We start from the raw sequence: 21539 nt of genomic DNA, 5'->3' as shown, positions 1-21539 counted from the left end.
TCTCACCACTCTACACAGAGCATGATGTTAAAGCATCCAGTTCTTCAGCTGTCTCCACTGGCTTCCCTCAGATCCTCCACTCAATGACAGTCTTTCCTTAGATTAAGTATCACTTCAATTTCTGCTCGCATCTCAAGTCTTTCTTGTCACTGACATGAATACTTTAAAATTCCTATGCTCAGTGGTGCTACAGCTACTGGCAGCTTCACCTCTATAATTTCTGCCTTTTTGCTTTGCGATTGGCCTACCAATATTCCCCTTCACATTGACAGCAACCCCCTCTGCCCTTCCCCACCTCAAGAAGTTTATACATATACTCTGATCAATTTATTTAAAAATATCTGACACATGGTAAATTGGTTTGCAGTGCCTCAGTATCCAATTTCACAGTCAAAAAGATGACATCCTCCTCCCATCAGGATCTAAACATATTCAGACAAATTTATTTTTAATTATTGGCAATACAAGTAGTTCTGACCTTCTCCATGCTCATTTTTCTCTGGCATCACAATGATGCAGCGGTAGCCTTTCACTGCAGCAGCCAGGGCCAGCCCTATTCCTGGAAGTGGAGAAATACAGAGTATGTTTAATGAAACAAAACCACAATGGTAGCTTCTGCATGTCCCCGTTTTAAGAGCTTTTCTCCCCAGCTTGAATGGGGTATCCCTACAGAGACTAAAAGGAAAAGGTTGCTACTCTCCAAGATAGTTGGAGAGCAGGACTGTCTGCTTTAAAAGCAACATTTGGCTTAACCCCAGACCAGAGCCATCAACAAGGTGAGCAAAGACTGGGAAATTTGCAAGTTCATGTCGCTGGGTTTCCCAGCCTAGTTTTTACCTCTACCCCACCTCTGCCCGCGTGTTACAGATGTAGTTTGGGAGTGAATAGAATTCATAGATTAAAGCCAGAAGGGACCATTAAAATAATCTAGTCTGACCTCCTGCATAACACAGGCTGCAGAACCTCACTCAATTCTACATCGAGCCCATAACTTCTGTTAGAATTATCCTCACTTAACAATTTGCATCTTTTTTTCTAGGCTGAATTTGTCTAGCTTCAGCTTTCAATTATTGCACCTGTTATGCCTCCACCTGCTCGATTAAAGAGCTGTTCACAGATCTCTTCCCAGGTGGGTACTTGTAGACTGGGATGAAGTCAACTCTCAATCTTCTCTTGGATAAAAGAAGCTCAACCTGTTGGTTTCTCTCTCTCTCTCTCTCTCTCACCTTAAGGCATGTTTTCCAGTCCTTGAATCATTTCCTGTAGCTCTCTTCTGAACCCTTTCCAATGTATCAGCTAGGGCTGGCCAGAAAATTAGAACTCCATTTCATGAACATCAAGGTTTTGGAATTTGTTTTCATTCCATAGCAGAGCAAAACTGAGACTTTTTGAATTCCCCACCCCCTCCTGCTCCATTTAAAAGAGCCACCTCACAATAACCAATTGCCCAGTGGAGAGAGCACTCACCTGGGAAGTCGTCTTGCTCTCATGTCAGAACTGTTCCACCTTGTATAAATAATTAAATATGTATTATGCCAGAAGAGCCTGGTGGTTAGGATGCCTGGCCTAGGATGTGGGAGATACAGGTTCGAGTCTCTACTCTGAATCAGTAGCCATTAGGTATTCTGGGGTGGGTTTCTCTGAGGAAGTTTTGTTGAAACATATACTTCAAAAAGTTGGTTTTGAGAAGTCAGTTTTCTAATGAAAAGATATTTCACTGAAAAATTCCCAATCAGCTCATCAACATCCATTCTGAAGTGATGATACCAGAACAGGATACTGTATTCCAACCATGGTCTCACTAATGCCCGATACGGAGGTAAAACCTGACCAACGCTGACAATCAGAAAGACATTCTAAACCCCAAACTCTATCACCCTATACTTTTAGGAGATTAACATGAAAGTGCTGCAAATGTCAAACTAAGGAGCCAGCTGCAAGGGAGGAGAAATCCTATGCCCTTCTTAGAGAAATTAACTTACTAGCTATGGGCAGAGGCCAGGAGTGACCAGCAATTCCCTGTGCTGGTGTGACCCAAGAACCCTCTTGATGCCAACTGGCAATGAGGTGCAGGGGGTTTACCCTGATTCTGGAATGTACATTCTGGTTCACCAAAGAATGTCATGTGAGGTCTCAAATGAAAGTTGCTGTCACACTGGTCACAAATATCACTGTGAAAAGCATGGACAGATACTATGTAAAGAGTTTGCAAAAGAAAAGGAATACTTGTGGCACTTTAGAGACTAACAAATTTATTAGAGCATAAGCTTTCGTGAGCTACAGCTCACTTCATCGGATACATTTGGTGGAAAAAAAACAGAGGGAGATTGATATACACACACAGAGAACATGAAACAATGGGTTTATCATACACACTGTAAGGAGAGTGATCACTTAAGATAAGCCATCACCAGCAGCAGGGGGGGGAAAGGAGGAAACCTTTCATGGTGACAAGCAAGGTAGGCTATTTCCAGCAGTTAACAAGAATATCTGAGGAACAGTGGAGGGTGGGGTGGGGGGGAGAAATAACTGGGGAAATGGTTTACTTGGTGTAATGACCCATCCATTCCCAGTCTCTATTCAAGCCTAAGTTAATTGTATCCAGTTTGCAAATTAATTCCAATTCAGCAGTCTCTCGTTGGAGTCTGTTTTTGAAGCTTTTGTTGAAGGATAGCCACTCTTAGGTCTGTGATCGTGACCAGAGAGATTGAAGTGTTCTCCAACTGGTTTTGAATGTTTATAATTCTTGACGTCTGATTTGTGTCCATTCATTCTTTACATAGAGACTGTCCAGTTTGACCAATGTACATGGCAGAGGGGCATTGCTGGCACATGATGGCATATATCACATTGGTAGATGTGCAGGTGACGAGCCTCTGATAGTGTGGCTGATGTGATTAGGCCCTATGATGTGTCCCCTGAATAGATATGTGGACAGAGTTGGCAACGGGCTTTGTTGCAAGGATAGTTTCCTGGGCTGGTGGTTCTGTTGTGTGGTTGTTGGTGAGTATTTGCTTCAGATTGGGGGGCTGTCTGTAAGCAAGGACTGGTCTGTCTCCCAAGATCTGTGAGAGTGATGGGTCGTCCTTCAGGATAGGTTGTAGATCCTTGATGATGCGTTGGAGAGGTTTTAGTTGGGGGCTGAAGGTGATGGCTAGTGGCGTTCTGTTATTTCTTTGTTGGGCCTGTCCTGTAGTAGGTGACTTCTGGGTACTCTTCTGGCTCTGTCAATCCGTTTCTTCACTTCAGCAGGTGGGTATTGTAGTTGTAGGAATGCATGATAGAGATCTTGTAGGTGTTTGTCTCTGTCTGAGGGGTTGGAGCAAATGCTGTTATATCGTAGAGCTTGGCTGTAGACAATGTATCGTGTGGTATGATCTGGATGAAAGCTAGAGGCATGTAGGTAGGAATAGCGGTCAGTAGGTTTCCGATATAGGGAAGTGTTTATGTGACAATAAGCGATGGTGCTAATAACCATTGTCTACAGCCAAGCTCTACGATATAACCGCATTTGCTCCAAACCCTCAGACAGAGACAAACACCTACAAGATCTCTATCATGCATTCCTACAACTACAATACCCACCTGCTGAAGTGAAGAAACAGATTGACGGAGCCAGAAGAATGAATGGACACAAAATCAGACGTCAAGAATTATAATATTCAAAAAACCAGTTGGAGAACACTTTAATCTCTCTGGTCACTCGATTACAGACCTAAGAGTGGCTAGCCTTCAACAAAAAAGCTTCAAAACAGACTCCAACGAGAGACTGCTGAATTGGAATTAATTTGCAAACTGGATACAATTAACTTAGGCTTGAATAGAGACTGGGAATTGATGAGTCATTACACAAAGTAAAACCATTTCCCCATGTTATTTTCTCCCTCCCACCCCACCCAACCCCACCCCACCCCCCACTGTTCCTCAGATATTCTTAAAAAGAAAAGGAGTACTTGTGGCACCTTAGAGACTAACAAATTTATTAGAGCATAAGCTTTCGTGAGCTACAGCTCACTTCATCGGATGCATTTGGTGGAAAAAACAGAGGAGAGATTTATACACACACACACACACACACACACACACACACACAGAGAGAGAGAACATGAAACAATGGGTTTATCATACACACTGTAAGGAGAGTGATCACTTAAGATAAGCCATCACCAGCAGCAGGGGGGGAAAGGAGGAAAACCTTCCATGGTGACAAGCAGGTAGGCTAATTCCAGCAGTTAACAAGAATATCAGAGGAACAGTGGGAGGTGGGATGGGGGGGAGAAATACCATGGGGAAATAGTTTTACTTTGTGTAATGAATCATCCATTCCCAGTCTCTATTCAAGCCGAAGTTAATTGTATCCAGTTTGCAAATTAATTCCAATTCAGCAGTCTCTCGTTGGAGTCTGTTTTTGAAGCTTTTTTGTTGAAGTATAGCCACTCTTAGGTCTGTGATCGAGTGACCAGAAAGATTGAAGTGTTCTCCAACTGGTTTTTGAATGTTATAATTCTTGACGTCTGATTTGTGTCCATTCATTCTTTTACGTAGAGACTGTCCAGTTTGGCCAATGTACATGGCAGAGGGGCATTGCTGGCACATGATGGCATATATCACATTGGTAGATGCGCAGGTGAACGAGCCTCTGATAGTGTGGCTGATGCGATTAGGCCCTATGATGGTATCCCCTGAATAGATATGTGGACAGAGTTGGCAACGGGCTTTGTTGCAAGGATAGGTTCCTGGGTTAGTGGTTCTGTTGTGTGGTGTGTGGTTGCTGGTGAGTATTTGCTTCAGATTGGGGGGCTGTCTGTAAGCAAGGACTGGCCTGTCTCCCAAGATCTGTGAGAGTGATGGGTCGTCCTTCAGGATAGGTTGTAGATCCTTGATGATGCGTTGGAGAGGTTTTAGTTGGGGACTGAAGGTGCCATCCACAGCCTCAGAAACAACTCTGACATCATAATCAAAAAGGCTGACAAAGGAGGTGCTGTCGTCATCATGACTAGGTCGGAGTATGAACAAGAGGCTACTAGGCAGCTCTCCAACACCACTTTCTACAAGCCATTACCCTCTGATCCCACTGAGAGTTACCAAAAAGAAACTACAGCATTTGCTCAAGAAACTCCCTGAAAAAGCACAGAACAAATCCGCACAGACACACCCCTAGAAGCCCGACCTGGGGTATTCTATCTGCTACCCAAGATCCATAAACCTGGAAATCCTGGACGCCCCATCATCTCAGGCATTGGCACCCTGACAGCAGGATTGTCTGGTTATGTAGACTCCCTCCTCAGGCCCTTCATTACCAGCACTCCTAGCTATCTTCGAGACACCACTGACTTCCTGAGAAAACTACAGTCCATTGGTGATCTTCCTAAAAAACACCATCCTAGCCACTATGGATGTAGAAGCCCTCTACACCAACATTCCACACAAAGATGGACTACAAGCCGTCAGGAACAGTATCCCCGATACTGTCACGGCTAACCTGGTGGCTGAACTTTGTGACTTTGTCCCCAAATGTGAAATAGTTATGGGTGAGGACAATGTATACCTTCAAATCAGCGGCACTGCGATGGGTACCTGCATGGCCTCACAGTATGCCAACATTTTATGGCTGACTTAGAACAACGCTTCCTCAGCTCTCGTCCCCTAATGCCCCTACTCTACTTGCGCTACATTGATGACATCTTCAGCATCTGGACCCATGGAAAAGAAGCTCTTGAGGAATTCCACCATGATTTCAACAATTTCCATCCCACCATCACCTCAGCCTGGACCAGTCCACACAAGAGATCCACTTCCTGGACACTACGGTGCTAATAAGCGATGGTCACATAAACACCACCCTATATCGGAAACCTACTGACTGCTATTCCTACCTACATGCCTCTAGCTTTCATCCAGATCATACCACACGATCCACTGTCTACAGCCAAGCTCTACGATATAACCGCATTTGCTCCAACCCCTCAGACAGAGACAAACACCTACAAGATCTCTATCATGCATTCCTACAACTACAATACCCACCTGCTGAAGTGAAGAAACGGATTGACAGAGCCAGAAGAGTACCCAGAAGTCACCTACTACAGGACAGGCCCAACAAAGAAAATAACAGAACGCCACTAGCCATCACCTTCAGCCCCCAACTAAAACCTCTCCAACGCATCATCAAGGATCTACAACCTATCCTGAAGGACGACCCATCACTCTCACAGATCTTGGGAGACAGGCTAGTCCTTGCTTACAGACAGCCCCCCAATCTGAAGCAAATACTCACCAGCAACCACACACCACACAACAGAACCACTAACCCAGGAACCTATCCTTGCAACAAAGCCCGTTGCCAACTCTGTCCACATATCTATTCAGGGGATACCATCATAGGGCCTAATCACATCAGCCACACTATCAGAGGCTCGTTCACCTGCGCATCTACCAATGTGATATATGCCATCATGTGCCAGCAATGCCCCTCTGCCATGTACATTGGCCAAACTGGACAGTCTCTACGTAAAAGAGTGAATGGACACAAATCAGACGCCAAGAATTATAACATTCAAAAACCAGTTGGAGAACACTTCAATCTCTCTGGTCACTCGATTACAGACCTAAGGAGTGGCTATCCTTCAACAAAAAAAGCTTCAAAAAACAGACTCCAACGAGAGACTGCTGAATTGGAATTAATTTGCAAACTGGATACAATTAACTTAGGCTTGAATAGAGACTGGGATGGATGAGTCATTACACAAAGTAAAACTATTTGTTAGTCTCTAAGGTGCCACAAGTACTCCTTTTCTATTTCCCCATGGTATTTCTCCCCCCACCCCACCCCCCACTGTTCCTCTGATATTCTTGTTAACTGCTGGAATTAGCCTACCTTGCTTGTCACCATGAAAGGTTTTCCTCCTTTCCCCCCCTTGCTGCTGGTGATGGCTTATCTTAAGTGATCACTCTCCTTACAGTGTGTATAATAAACCCATTGTTTCACGTTCTCTGTGTGTGTATATAAATCTCGCCTCTGTTTTCCACCAAATGCATCCGATGAAGTGAGCTGTAGCTCACGAAAGCTTATGCTCTAATAAGTTTGTTAATCTCTAAGGTGCCACAAGTACTCCTTTCTTTTTGCGAATACAGACTAACACGGCTGCTACTCTGAAATATGTAAAGAGTTATGTATGTATACTGAAAATATGTTCTTAAAGTCTGTATCAAGGTTGGTGAAAAGCTGGTTTTCTGTCAGACAGGAGATGTCTCTCCATCTGTCTATTCGCACACAAATTGAGTATGGTCTCATTCACCAGTCAGAACTGAATGCAAAGGAAGGATTGTAAAAAAGTACTAACAGGAAGAGAAACAGAGCAGAGGCAGAGAAACTTATCTGGAGGTGCATAACAAGGGTTTACTTGGGTATATCTGGGAGTGGGGCAACTGGAACACCAGACACTTCACTGAGGAAGTAAAAGGACAGCACTTTTGCTTTCTGAAAAAGGGGTTTCAGCCAAGCTTGACTGAAAATGCTGTAGAGGACTCTGGATGAGAAACTTCTGTAGACAGGAGGTTAGCCTGTTTAGCCTCTAGAAAGCGTGCTATGATTTCGGTTTATAGCCATTTGTTTCCAGTATCCTTACTCACTGTCACTTGAATCCTCTAGACCTACGATTTCTGTGAGTGGATAAGGGGCTGGTTACTACAGGGAATGCTCAGAGAGGGTTTGGGAGTTTGTGTGTGTCCATTGCTACTGGAACAGACAAAGGAAGGCCTGAAGAGGCCTGGAAGGCAATACTTGTGCTGTCACAGGTTGTTGGTTTCAGAAGCTGATCCATGGTAGGCACTGACAAGACTCCCTCACTCTAGGGCAGGTGGTGGTGGTGATGTGCCTCAAAACGCTGGGTACCCCTGGAGAGCATCACAGCTGCTTACTCTAGGCCTTGCAAAATTGCCACCTTTAAATCTGTTAAGGAGTTGCAACAGAAAAGCTTCAAAAACAGACTCCAATGAGAAACTGCTGAGCTTGAATGAATATGCAAACTAGGTATCAACAACTTGGGTTTGAATAGAGACTGGGAGTGGCTGGGTCATTACACATATTGAATCTATTTCCCCACGTTAAATATCCTCACACCTTCTTGTCAACTGTCTAAATGGGCCATCTTGATCATCACAACAAATTTTTTTTCATCCCGCTGATAATAGCTCATCTTTAATTAATTAGCCTCTTACTCCACCTTTTCATTTTCTATGTATGTGTGTCTCTCTCTCTCCTTACTATATGTTCCATTCTATGCATCCAGTGAAGTGGTCTGTAGCCCACGAAAGCTTATGCTCAGATAAATTCGTTAGTCTTTAAGGTGCCACAAGTACTCCTGTTCTTTATTCTGATTTAAGAGACATAGTCCTGTATGAAAGAACACAGTGTCATCTATAGCCAGCAGTGTCACCACAGGTAAGGAGTCAGAGGCATGAAAAATACAGATCCAAACTCATAGGTCTCAAAAGTAGGATTCAGACTGCAGTTCCAGGCTTCAAAGGGTGAGTGCTGAAAACAGAGCTGTATCTAGATAGTCACCCAGTGTTTTTGCGAGGATGTCATGTGCCTACCAAAGGCTCTAACCTTGAAGCTATTTTTGTTCCTCCTTTCCAGACCTCACTCCAGCTTGCACTGCAGAGCTGTATGAAATTAACTTGTGCTGAGCTATCAGCAGCTCTTCAAAGCTAAGCACGGTCTAGCTGTGTCAACTTTCAGATGGGACACCTCTGAAGAACAGCTAAGTGCCACAGGATGTGGCGTTGGCTACTCAACAGGTTCACAGCAGAACTGGTGCCTCAGTACAACACTCTGCACTACCTGAAGTCATTTGGGAAAACTGCACAGCTAAACACCTCACCACTTGGACGCACATGGCTCTTTCCACAAGCACAACCCAAGATGTCCTGGGCAAATTCCAGCTTGGGTACTCTATTATGTGTTCCAGTAGTGTCCACAAGCCCCACTCATGGGCCAGGAGCCCATTCATCCTCCCCCCTGCATACTCTCTGTAGTTTCAGTTGGATACAAGATTGTAGAATAAAGATACAAGAGCTAGCAACCCTTGTGCTTCAGAGCAGAAGCCGAAAAAGAATTCCAGACTGCTCTCATCAACTATTTGGCCCCCCTCTCAGTCACTGAATAACTTGGAGATTACACCTTCCTCTGAAGCATCCAGCATCAGCCACTATCTGAGACAGGATGTTGGACTACTGATCTATTCCTACAGAGTCAAGAGTACAAAAGATGGTCTGGTGGATAGGGTGCTGGACTGACATTTAGTAGACCTGAGTTTGATTTCCAGTTCAGCCTCATGTGACTTTTGGAAAGTCACTTATAATTTGCTCTGGACAATGGGGAGAATACTTCCCAACCTGACGTGGATATAGTGAGGACAACCAAGTCCTCTAATAATTGTGGGTCACTCAGGTACTAACTTCTAAATACAAAAAAGTAATCAGTAGCCTCTGTAACCTTAACACTAGTTACCACCCACTCTAACCAGCACCAAGCATCCTATTTTCCTTCATCAGCTGGACCCTGAGCTGGGAGCAGAACTTCTGTGAGGTTCTCTCCTCCTGTCAGGCATTTTCTCTTTTGAATGAGCAGCCCTCTCTGCTCCGACTCCTCTCCTATAGTTCCATGGAAGCCTTCAGACCACGTTCCCACAGTTGCTTAGCAATCTCACTGTGACCTAGAAATTCCTACCTGTGTTTCCTGATGTTGGCTCAATGATAGTGTCCCCAGGTTGCAAAATCCCAGCTCTTTCCGCATCCTCCACCATCCTCAGGCTGATTCGATCCTTCACGCTCCCCCCAGCATTAAAGTACTCGCACTTTGCCACTGGAAACAGAATAGTCAAACAAATGGGGGGGTGTGTGTGTGGTTTTTTTTTTGTTTGTTTTTGTTTTTTTTAAACAAAGAGGCACTACCACATTCACCAGAGGAATTCTGACTCCTTACTTGGATCCAAAAACACTCCAGCTAAGGTAATTTCTGCCTAATTAAACACCCCCTACCTCCCAACAAGAAAAAGGGAGAGGCAGCCTACAGTACAATGGAGAAGTCAGCATTTCCAGTGTTATTGGCCAATTTGATAAAATTCTTGGCACATTTCACAGCTGGCCACAGGAACAAGAAGTCCCACACCATGTCAGTTTCATCTTAACTAATAGGTCTCTCCTTTTGTTCTCTTTTCTCTGCCTTGTTACATTGAGGCAGAAGATCAGGAGGATTAAAAAACAATGTGTAGCTCAAATCAGGAGAGGGGGAGTGAGGACAGGTTAGGGTGCTCTACCAGTATCAGATGGGATTTTTTAAATAGGCCATTCCCTTGCCAATGAAGGATTGTTCCATACTGCATTTTCCACCTCTTGGGAACTTCCTCTAACTGTTAAGAAGTCCACCCTTGAATTTTATCTCCAAGTTTCAGCCCTTTGGACAATAGTAAACAGAATCTCGTCTTCTGTGATGATTCCCTCCATGTACTTTTACACTATTACCATGCAGCAGTCATTGTTTAGCCAAGCTATGCAGACCGTAGTTTGTTCTTTTAAATCTTCCCTAAAAAGTCAGTTGCTTCAACCATTTCATCATTTGCACGCTCTTTGGTGACTATTCTGCAGCCTCATTCTGAAGGGTCCAGTGGCAACACTGAGAGCTGGTTGAAAGTTTCACTTGAAACTTTTTTGACCAAAAAAAAGGCTTTTTAATCAAAAGGGAAATGTCATCAGAAAATGTCCATTTTTAATGCGTAGTGTGTGAGATTTGCTTTTTGTTTATGCGCACGAGCGCGGGGGCGGGGGATGGGAGGGGGAGAAGGGGATGTAGAGGCAATCAAAACACAAACCCAAAAACTGAAGAATTCTCTCTCTCTCTCTTTTTTTGGGCAGCACATTCATTTTTGTCAACTTTTTCCGCAGGAATAAAAAGCATTTCCCAACCAGCTCTCATGAACACTGTTAAATAGGGTGATCCAGATTTCTGAAGATACACCTCTAACTCGACATCTGAAGATACATCTCTAACTTCTATCTGCAGCAGGTACTCACAGAGTTCACACTTGAGTCCAAAGAACTTTCCGATCCTGTTGATTTGTACCATAGGAGTATCACCAATTTTCTTCAGAATGTTTGGCAGGATGTTTGGAGACTTTGGCCTAATGCACAGACACATCGATTAGTTGTTGGCGGTAACACTGGGAGGTCAAATGCTTATTTTGGATATTCTTTTTAAACGTACAGAAGTTCACAACAGAAAGGACTCTCTAAGATAGCAAAACCCTGATCCAAAACTTTTGGAGTAATCAGACATCAGTGAAATGGTATGGATAGTGCAAAGAACATGCATTTACCTCACGCCTTATGTAGTTCAGTGGTTTCAAAAAAATTTTTTTCTGGGGACCCAGTTGAAGAAAATTGTTGATGCCCGTGACCCAATGGAGCTGGGGATGAGGGGTTTGGGGTGTGTGGGGGGGCTCAGGGGTGGGGGCTGCGGTTTGGAATGAGGGGTTCAGGGTGTGGGAAGGGGCTCTGGACTGGGACTAGGGATGAGGAGTTTTGGGTGCAGGAGGGGCTCCAGGTTTGTGGGGGCTCAGGGCTGGGGCAGGGGATTGGGGTGCAGGAGGAAGTCAGGGCTCTGGGCTGGGGGTGCAGGCTCTGGGGTGGGGCCAGGGATGAGGGGTTTTGGGTGCAGGAAAGGGTTCCAGGTTTTGGGGGGGCTCAGGGCTGGGGCAGGGTATTGGGGTGTGGACTTACCTCTGGCGGCTCCCAGTCAGTGGCGCAGTGGGGGGGCTAAGGCAGGCTTCCTGCCAGTCCTGGCACTGCGGACTGCACTGCACCCCAGAAGCGGACAGCAGCAGGTCTGGCTCTTAGGCACGTCCCCACCAGTTCAGAGTGCAGAGCCAGTGCTCGGAGCGGGGGCAGCATGCGGAGCTTCGTGGCCCCCCTGCTTAGAAGCTGGACCAGCTGCTGGCTGCTTCCGGGGTGCAGCACGGTGTCAAAACAGGTAGGCACTTGCCTGCCATAGCTGGGCAGCACTGCCGATGGAACTTTTAATATTCCAGTCGGCGGTGCTGACCAGAGCGACCCAGTACTGGGTTGCAACCCAAAGTTTGAAAAATGGCTAATGTAGTTTATTGTCATCATTACCAACAACTTAATTATTCACTTGATCAGGGCAACTGCTTAATAGGTTACTTAACATGAGCTAACTCTGGGTATGTCTATATTGGTAAGTTTCTGCGCCACAAGTTATACCCCTTTTATTAAAACGCTGGAATTAAACTGCTGTTGCATGTCCACACTGTGCTCTTTGTGATGCTGGAGCACATACACATTAGCAGCTCTTGCAACTGCAAAGACAGCAGTGAATTGTGGTAGCTATCCCACTGTGCAACTGGCTGCAGGGTGCTTTGGGAATGGTTTGCAATGTCTCATGGCGCAGGCACAGCGTCACATGATGCAGATTTCCCAATCCCATTGTTCCATGGGCATCCTAATACACTGACAGCTACTTTTCAACTGAAGTGGTGGGGGTGGGAGGCAGAGTGTGTGTGGGGGGGGAGGAAGAGAGACAGTGAGTTTTGGGGGGACAGAGAGTCTCTCAACATGCTGTCTTTTAAGTTCAGACAGCAGCAAGAAGCAACCAGTCTTGAGGCAGGGGAAGGGGAAACCCCGACATCAGCCCCCGCCTCCCTCCCTGGGTGCACTCTCTCTCTCTCTCATAAGCACGCCTCTGTGTTCAACTGCACGAGCATTCCACATTAACGGTTTGCGGTGTGTCCCGGAGCAGATCAGCACAGCACACAACAGCTGTCAGAAATGGAGCTTTGAAAGGGGAGGGGCACACATCTCCAGGGCAGCCGAGTTCAAAACAATGAGCAGAGCGCAGACACTTGAGGCATTATGGGACAGCTCCGGAGGCCAATTACAGCACAGAAAGCAATTAAGTACCTACACTGGCAACAGAGTGCTGGAGCCTCTGCATAAACAGCCTTACGATGCTTGTTGAGGTGGGTTTTTTGCAGCGCTGCAACTGAGGAGTTTCTATGCACAGAATGGCAGTGTGTACGCATCTGCCATTTGAGTGCAAAAAGCTGCTTTACTGCAAAGAAACTTGCCCGTATAGACAAGCCCTCTGGCTAATGCACCTTCCCATCAGCTTCTTTAAGCAAAAGGCTAATGGGAAGGAATGTTTGTACAATGTTTTGTTTAGAAGAGTTGGAAAACTTATTTATTAAACATCAAGAACAGGCTGTTCTAGCTTGGAAGGGGTATTGTTAATTTTAAGGAAAGAGATGAAAAGGAGTTCTCTGCATCTCAAATTAGTAACGAGGGGGAGCAGGGAGGGAATTTATAAGATTTCAGACATTTTCTCCTTCTAGCAGATAGGGGCTACAATAAAAAGCATATTCACTGGCGAGATATACAGGGGGAGGGAGGTAAAGAATGATTCCCAGGTCAAAGGCAAGAGCTACAAAGCTGCGATCCACAGCCTGCTACGCTCTCACCATCTGAAGTAGGTTAGCATAAATTTCAGCCCTTCCAGGGAAAATGAATGCTTCAGTCATCTCTGCTGAGCATGCACAAATAATCTCCATCAATGCCATGACTGCTCCAAACCATGGTTTGTCAACAAAAGCAGACTGGAAATAGTCAGACTAGATCAGTGATTTTCAACCAGTCATCCGTGGACCCCTAGCGGTTTGCAGACTATATTTAAGGGGTCTGCAAAAGGTTGTCATTACCATAAAACGGTAGTTTTTCAACCCAGGGACCGCAGACTATGTCTAAGATTTCCAAAGGGCTGTGCACCTCCATTCGAAATTTTTTAGGGGTCCATAAATGAAAAAAGTTTGAAAACCACTGAACTAGATGATCTAATAGTATCTATGAATCTAATGTTCCTTTCTGGCTGTAAGAATCTATGAAATGCTGAGCACAGATTAATGCTGCAATTATAGGTAGGTGTGATGAAATTCTTGGTGAATTTATTCATTTCTTGTCTGCATTTTTGGGGAGGGAGGGTTAAATAGCACCATTTAAGGAAGATGAAAGTGAATGTGTAAATATGAGAAAGCAAAAAACTGTCAAACACAAAAGATGACCTCTTGACCCCATTAAAGTCAATGGGAGTTTGCCTCTTTTATAACATAAGCTAGGTTTAAACATATTGAGCTTGCAACTGTACATTATAGGTATCGGATATAAAAGTATCCATATGCAAAAGCATGCCAATTTAACTAATACAGCTAAAAAAAATTCACATCTTTAGTTAAACCCATGCAGTGCTTTGAAGGGATAAAGTCTTGGTTAACACTGCAAGGCAACAAAGAAAGAAAGGTATCACTTACAAAGTGGGGTGATAATGAGGGGATTCAGAGGGGGGTTTCCCCAGCTCCCAGGTACATTTGCTAGGGGTGTCAGGTCGGATCCACTTTCTCTCCTCACCGATGTTACAGGGCTCCTTCTCCAGCCCTCCGTTCAGCAGGCATTTAGCAGAGAAGTGAGAGCAGGAACCGGTGTCCATCTCTGCTTTTGGAGGAACTGAAGGCATCATGTCTTTGAAAAGGAAAGAAGAACCTGCCATTGAGACTCACTTTGAGCTTCCTCGGAAGCAAAAGGATTACCTCAAAGCCACTTAACATATGCAGCAGACTACTTTAAACCCTGCTGTATCATGATGTTACAGATTATTATGGAAGCAACCGAACATAAGAGCAATGTAGGCTTACACAACATACTGCTACTGTCTTGCCTTTATTATGACACACAAAGCTGAAGTCTTCTGGAATCTTCTGCTTTCCCCATCTTTTCACCTCATTAGAGGAGGGGCTCAGTCTCATACTGTTCTAGTATCAAGTTCCAGGGAGATGCCATCGCCTAGCCATCTAAACACACAGCTGGAGGCAGGAACTTCTATGATCTGATAATAGCTTGCTGCTAACTCTCTATGGTGAGCTTGGGCAAATCACTTAGCATCAGAATCTTAGGCTATATCTACCCTAGTACTTATGTTGGCAAAACTTATGTCGCTCGGGGATGTGAATAGCGAACCCCTCTGAGCGACGTAAATTTTGCTGGGTTAAGCAGCAGTGTGCACAGCACTATATCAGTGGGAGACCTTCTCCCTCAGACATAGCTACTGCCCCTCGTGGAGGTGGTTTTATTATGTCAATGGGAGAGCTCACTCCCATCGGCACAGAGCAACTACATGAGTGATCTTCCAGCCTAAGTTTCCCTATATATGAAAACAATAACATACAACGGTCTTTTAAGGGCGGGTTAGGGTTTATGCAGCACCGTGACGCCAGTCAGTGTTATGATCACGGTTCAAGCTATGAAGGGCTGATAACTGAAATGGGAAGTTGGGCTTGGCTTTGGGGCAGCACTGAGTGCAAAAATTTGTGACCACATCCTGTGCAATGATAATGCCGTGAAGACAGACTGGTATTAATTAGAAGCTGCCCACAGTTTACAGCAGGCGGTCTCAAAGATCAAGAGACAAGACTGATCAATGGAGCAGTGGAGTCTCCCCCCCAACAAAAAACAAGCCATCACCACTTTCTACCCCAAAGAGCTAGGATCTCCCCATCCCAAGCAGATGGCTGGCAGGCATATACCCCCTGGATGATCGGACAGCAGTGCTGACTGACTCTAGACAGACCTGCATTTATCTTCCTAACCAGATAATGTGGCTGTGTTGTAGGTAGAAGAGAAGGGGGTAGGGAATGGTTGTGTTAGAGAGGCAAGAGGATCCTCAATGGGTGGGTGAAAGTGAGAGAGAGCTGCCATAGAACTACTGGTCTGGCAAAAACCCAGAAACACCCCTGAAAACTCTGTCTCTGGGGAGGGCAGGGGAGTAGGTATCCGCCCGCTCTGGAGCAAGGCAATGAGGGAAACTAACCTGGATGTGGGGAGAAACTTTAGCAAAAGCCACAAAGAAAAATAAAACCTGGAGCTGAATTGCTTCCAAGACCAAGCTCTACAGGAAAGAGCGGTAGGCTCACAGGGCCAGTTTTATGAAGGACTATTTATTTTGGACTAGATTTCCTGAGTCACTCTATGCAGATGATTAATAGGTCTTATTTTAGGTCATGTGTCTACAAACCCCCCCCCCCCAATGACATAGCTTTTTTGGATAGGGTAGCATAGCTGAACCCATGTCTTTTCCAAATGCATTCTCATGGGAGGGGACATAAGAAACCCCATTGCTTGAACATATCAATTTTAAAAGGATTATAAACCCCACTACATTTGATGGGCATAACAGGTTTTCCTTTTGCTCTGGAAGTTATTTTCTAGAGATATGCTGAAACCAGACCCTCAAATCTCTTTAAAATTTCCGGAGGGTGAAGAGAATCTGAGATCCCAAGTGCCAGATCCAGGTTCTCTGTGTTATGATTTTGGTTCCAGACCAGAATGGCTTGAGAAAGCCATTCCCGTGACACTGCATCTCACAATGGCAGGAATCTCACAACAGCAGCTAATCCTATGAAACTTTAGACCCAGCAAATCTAAACCCTGGCCCTGATTCAGCTTCGAATTTGAACACCATCCTAAACCTAATTTGGATCAAAGCACTCTTCTTCATTTTATCTCCATTATTTCCCTCTAGACCCATGCCCAAATCTCTCTGCCCAGGATAAACCTATAAAGATAACAGCGGTCAGTGAATTCTAGGGTGTGCATCTGTATTAGGGTATTCAGCATGGAAGGTAAATGATTCAGAAGAATCAATTAGTCAATATGCTCTTCAGGTTTATTTGTCTTTACCTCATTTGGGCATTAGGCCACAATGCATAGAATACTGGCAGCAAGCAAAACAAAAGCTTCATGGGGCATTCTCTGACGCAGACTCATTTTTCACTTCTACAGAGATAGGCTCAAACCCCAGATAAAGTCACTCCACATCAGTGACTGGTCAAGATTTTAAAAAGTGACTAGTTAGTTATTTTTTGGTGCCCATCTTGAGACACCTTGAAAGGGCTTGAGATTTTCCAAAGTGCTGAGTGCCCACCTTCGAAAACAGTTCCTTTAAGTGGTCTCAAATTGGCCACCCAAAGCCTGTAAGTCACTTGGAAAATTTTTGCCCGTGTGTTTATTGGTGTCAAAACCATTACAGGCTCCACTCTGCAGAGGCCCTGGCCTTGGGAGAGAGGGTGATGCGCCTCGACCAGGACCTCACTGGCAGAGCAGTGCAGGAAAGGTTGGACAACAGCTATGCCTGGCTTTATCCCCTCAGTTTCACGAACACCCCTCAGCATAATTAACCTGTGTGAAGTGCAGGCTGCCTGGATACGCATCCTGAAAATAAAATATCTGTGCACATGAACACATTTTTTTCCAGTCACAAGATATTCTAATCCTACATTTAGGCCAAATTATGTCCTGACAAACCATAAAGCCCCACTGATTTCAAGGCAGGGCAGAATTTGGCCCTTTCAAAAAATGTAAACAAATTATGCTAGACAAATAGTAGCCGCTATGAGGTGCGACACACACAGCTGTTCAGATATGCTCTGCTGCATTTATTTTATTTTGTTTACAATTTAAATGGATTTTAGACTTTAACAAGGTTGCCAAGTTTTCTGCTGATATTATGCCCAAGATTAAAAGCTCTCCCACTTCATTTCTCAGAAACTCATTTTATCTCTTTGGGACTTTAGCTTAAAATAGAAGCCTCCCAGTTTGACATTTTCCTAAGCATAGACTTAATCCAAGAGAAATTTGATCCCCCCCCCCAGGAATCTTATTACTATTCACTATTCATCAAAGTAGAATTTTTTTTTCCCTGTGCTTCAGAGCAAATACTGCAAAACAAAGTGGACAGGATTGGTAAAACAGGATTAGTAACAGTTGTGTGGTAGGGATATCAGATAAATCTGTAAATTCTGTTAAACAGCGGTTGAAAGATTCTCTAATATGGGAGAACAAATGAAGCCCTCTTATATTACTGCTTGCCAGCATACTGCCACACTGCCCTTACTGATAGGGTATTGGGGCAGCTGGCTACACCTGTCTCTTCCTCCCCCAGCCCAGCTGCTCAATGCTCACTTGGATCCAGGCCAAGTCTATGCTACCAAGGTTGGTTGACTCAAGTTATGTCAGCATACAGCTGCTGACTTTTGTCTGCCCCTCAGGCACATAGCTGAACAGTTGCTTGCATCAGAGCTACACATTCTCACCACAAGTGCTTGTGTCAATGTAGAATGTGTTGCACCATGTGTAGGTATCTTAGTAGACTCCATACTACTTTCCAGCTCAATGCTTTGTGAGATACCAGCAATTCACCCAGGGATGGAGTTCCCACTTTCTCTATCCCATACATGTTGTGCCTTTTTAAAAATTCCACAGTCCCTCACACCGCTTTTCAGGCTCTACCATACCTCTGGCAGAAGCATGGACCCTGCACAGCTCAGCACAATTCTCACAAGTGTTGCTAATACAGGAGGTACAATTCACCTGTGTTAGAAATGTCCAAATTATTGTAATTTATTTATGTAGGGTCTTGTTTTCGCCCAGACAATAATAAAAAGGTACAGTTGTATGTTGGTGCCCCTGGCCCCCACAGATCCCCCGGTGCTCACTGCATCTCCCGGCCCCCGCTGCTTCCCCCACTCATTGCCCTGAGCTGCCTTCCGTAGCCTCACACCCCAGGCTCACCCTGTTCCTGGCATCTTGACTACAGCACTAGATAAGACCAGCCCCACGGCTGGAGCTGGGAGGAGGGGAAGAGCTGAAGCCCACCCCCAGACTCCAATGGTGGAAGCCCGCCCCTGGACACTGCAGGGAGGAGCGGCTGCTTTGCCCCTCCCCCATCTCTGCCCAGGAGGCTGTCATGGCTGCAGAAAACCCCCCTGGGGCCACATGCAGCCACAGTAGCTGCACTTGAGAAATGCTGGCTTTGAAGACCATTTTAACAATCAGCCACAGTAGTGTTATGTTGCTTATAACGTGTCTCTCATGTGTACTTATTTGCTTGTACTTAGTATAGGTGGGTTTTCACCTCGTGCTCTGTATTCTGTAATGTGAGGGGTAGGCTAAGCAAGATACTGAGTTTCCAAAAATTCAGCAAAGAAACAGACAACAAAATCAAAGAACAAACACACACAAGATTAAAAACTTTTTATCAACACTAACTGGGTGAATCGTATTTTAAATCCCCAGTAAAAATAGAATTAAAAAGCAAACATTCATGTCCATGTATGTAAAACCTAATAACTGACTATACTGTATGGCAACACAAGCACCGACCTGTTTTCACAACTTGGTGTACGTGTAGCTATTGCTCTCTTTGCTGTCCCCTGTGCTGTGGAGTAGTAGGGGTAAGGAGGTACACCATGCTGCCACCAGTGTGTTGGGGTTGTAGGGAGCTGTGACCATGGAGTTCTCCAAGGTCTGGAAAGGCTGCTGAATTCAGGATCTTTGGGCACGAAGGTGAGTAATTCTGTGCAAAGTTGTTTGTTGCTTGAGTAATCCCATTATATCCTGGTGCATTTTCCAGTGTGCCTCTTGGTCCTTTTGGTTCTCCTGCAGTAGCCACTCTCTCCATTCCCAGACCTTTTCCATGGTCATGGGGCCTCTCCAAGCCCTGCATTCACCATCTGAGACCATAGAGGATTGGAGGATCTTGCAGAACAGATTCTCCCAGTCCTCTTCTTGCTCCTCTTCTTGAGGGTCAGATGTTCAGCAGGTGCAGAGGGGCACCCCTGGAGGCCCCTGATTAAAACAGACAAATGCACCATTAGATTTGCAACCACCATGGAAAGGAAAAGACGTGTCAGAATTCCTTTCCCTTACTCCCATAAATACCTTTAGAAATGCTAATTGTCACTTCAGCTTTGGAGCTGATCACTACAGCACCATTCTGCAGCTCAAACCATAGTCAGTATGGCCTAGTGGCGGGGGAGGGAGAAAAGAGGACCGTGGAAGCTATAAATGTTGGGCTCCCCTACCTGAGTATGGGTATAAGGAAAGTGCTGAGAGTGCTAGCAATATTTTCCACAGGCCACAGCGATCCGGGCTGATATTAACTCATGAGGCACAAAGGCAGAGAACCCAGCTGCTGGCAGCATCCCAAAGCCACCCGTGGGCTCCAAACCTGTTGTCACCTGGCACCATTGGAGTACTCACCACAGGAGTGGTATGGAAAGTTTCCTATCACAGTAGAAGAAACCAGGCTGCCATCCCTAGAAATCTATGGGAAAGGACTGTAAAGTATCTCCATGTACGTTTCATGGAGCTCTCTCAAGAAACTAAAACGGACAACCCTACACAGATAAAGTACTCTGCCCTGACTCCCTGCCTAGCTCAACAAGCCAAAGGACTGAAAAGCAGATGCCAACTATCTGTTTGTTCTACTACTACCCGAGCACAGGACACTGATCTGAACAGGATGGCGTAATCCGACAGCCATAATGGTGTTTTTGAATGTATTCCCTATTCCCATTACATTAGGAAAGACAGCCTTCAAAAGGGAGTGCCTCTGTTTTAAGGTTGCGGATGGAATGGATGCCATTTCTAAATGGGGAAGAAGGGCAAAAGGGGAGGGAGGTGACGTTTTGGGCAGTGAAAATCAAAGAAGTGAAAACAAAAAAAAAAAAACACACGCATGTAGGCACTTACCAAACGCCCTTCCCCTTCACCAGGAGGTTCATCCACGCTTGTGTGGAGGGGCTGGCTCGACTCCAGCCAAGTTTCAGACAATTCCTGGCTTGCAGCATGCTTTGAGTCCACCATCACGTCTTTATGTCCCCACGCATCCACCTCCTCTCCTGCTGGCAGGAGTCTCCACCTTGAGCTCCTGCAAAGTGACCACAGAGGTCTGCAGGGTGCTTGTGGGGTTGCTGCCAGGTATGGCATGCAAGTCACTGTAGAAGCAGCTGGGGCTGCACGACAGCACCAGATTTGTTGCTGCCCTCCCTGGCCTTCTGGAAACCATGACAGAGTTCTTTTGCTTTCATGGGACCCTGCTGCTCATCCCTGTTTCAGCATCCCCCTGCACAACTGGCACAGGCCATGAGGAAACAGCATTTCAAAAACCTAAAGAGGCAGGTTTTGGGTTTCTATGACCCCCGGGCAATAGAATTCAAAACTGCGACCAGAACAATCACTCTTGCAGGAACAGCGGTATTGTGGTACAGCTGCTGGAGGACTCAGAATCAACACAAAAATACAGCCGCTACACTTGCACTGCACAGCTCTACACCACACAGGGAGGTGGTGTTATTGTTAGGGTGACCATCCCACTCCCTTGACTCCCTTATGTCATTGATTTGTCACATGGGTAAGGGAAGGTGAACCAGCTGAGCGGCAGCGAACCAGCGGAGCAGCGGGGACAGCAGAGCAGCTCACAGCAGGAGTTTGCCTGGGACTGGTAAGTATCGAGTGTGTGTGTTTGCTTGCTGAGGAAGTATCCGAGCGTGTGTTTGCTGGGAGGGAGCCTGAGTGAGTGTCTGATTGGCTGCTAGCCTGCAGGGGGCGGGCATTAGGGTGTCTGTGTGTTTGCGTCA

At 45.5% G+C, this 21539-nt stretch overlaps 1 protein-coding gene across 1 annotated transcript in view; it reads right to left on the bottom strand.

Moving 5' to 3' along the window:
- The window catches only part of LOC119855182 (cystathionine beta-synthase-like), a 62512-nt gene that overhangs the window by 23957 nt on the left and 17016 nt on the right, over positions 1-21539 (bottom strand). The window contains 5 exon segments of the mRNA XM_043506654.1: positions 479-496; positions 498-559; positions 9734-9868; positions 11077-11183; positions 14379-14586. Of these exon segments, the coding sequence (XP_043362589.1) occupies positions 479-496; positions 498-559; positions 9734-9868; positions 11077-11183; positions 14379-14584 (528 nt within the window). The 5' untranslated portion in view covers positions 14585-14586.

This window comes from Dermochelys coriacea, chromosome 1 (assembly GCF_009764565.3).
Source record: "Dermochelys coriacea isolate rDerCor1 chromosome 1, rDerCor1.pri.v4, whole genome shotgun sequence".
Classification (NCBI taxonomy): domain Eukaryota; kingdom Metazoa; phylum Chordata; order Testudines; family Dermochelyidae; genus Dermochelys; species Dermochelys coriacea.
The sequence above is the reverse complement of the archived record's forward strand: the minus strand, read 5'-3'. Positions and strand labels throughout refer to the sequence as shown.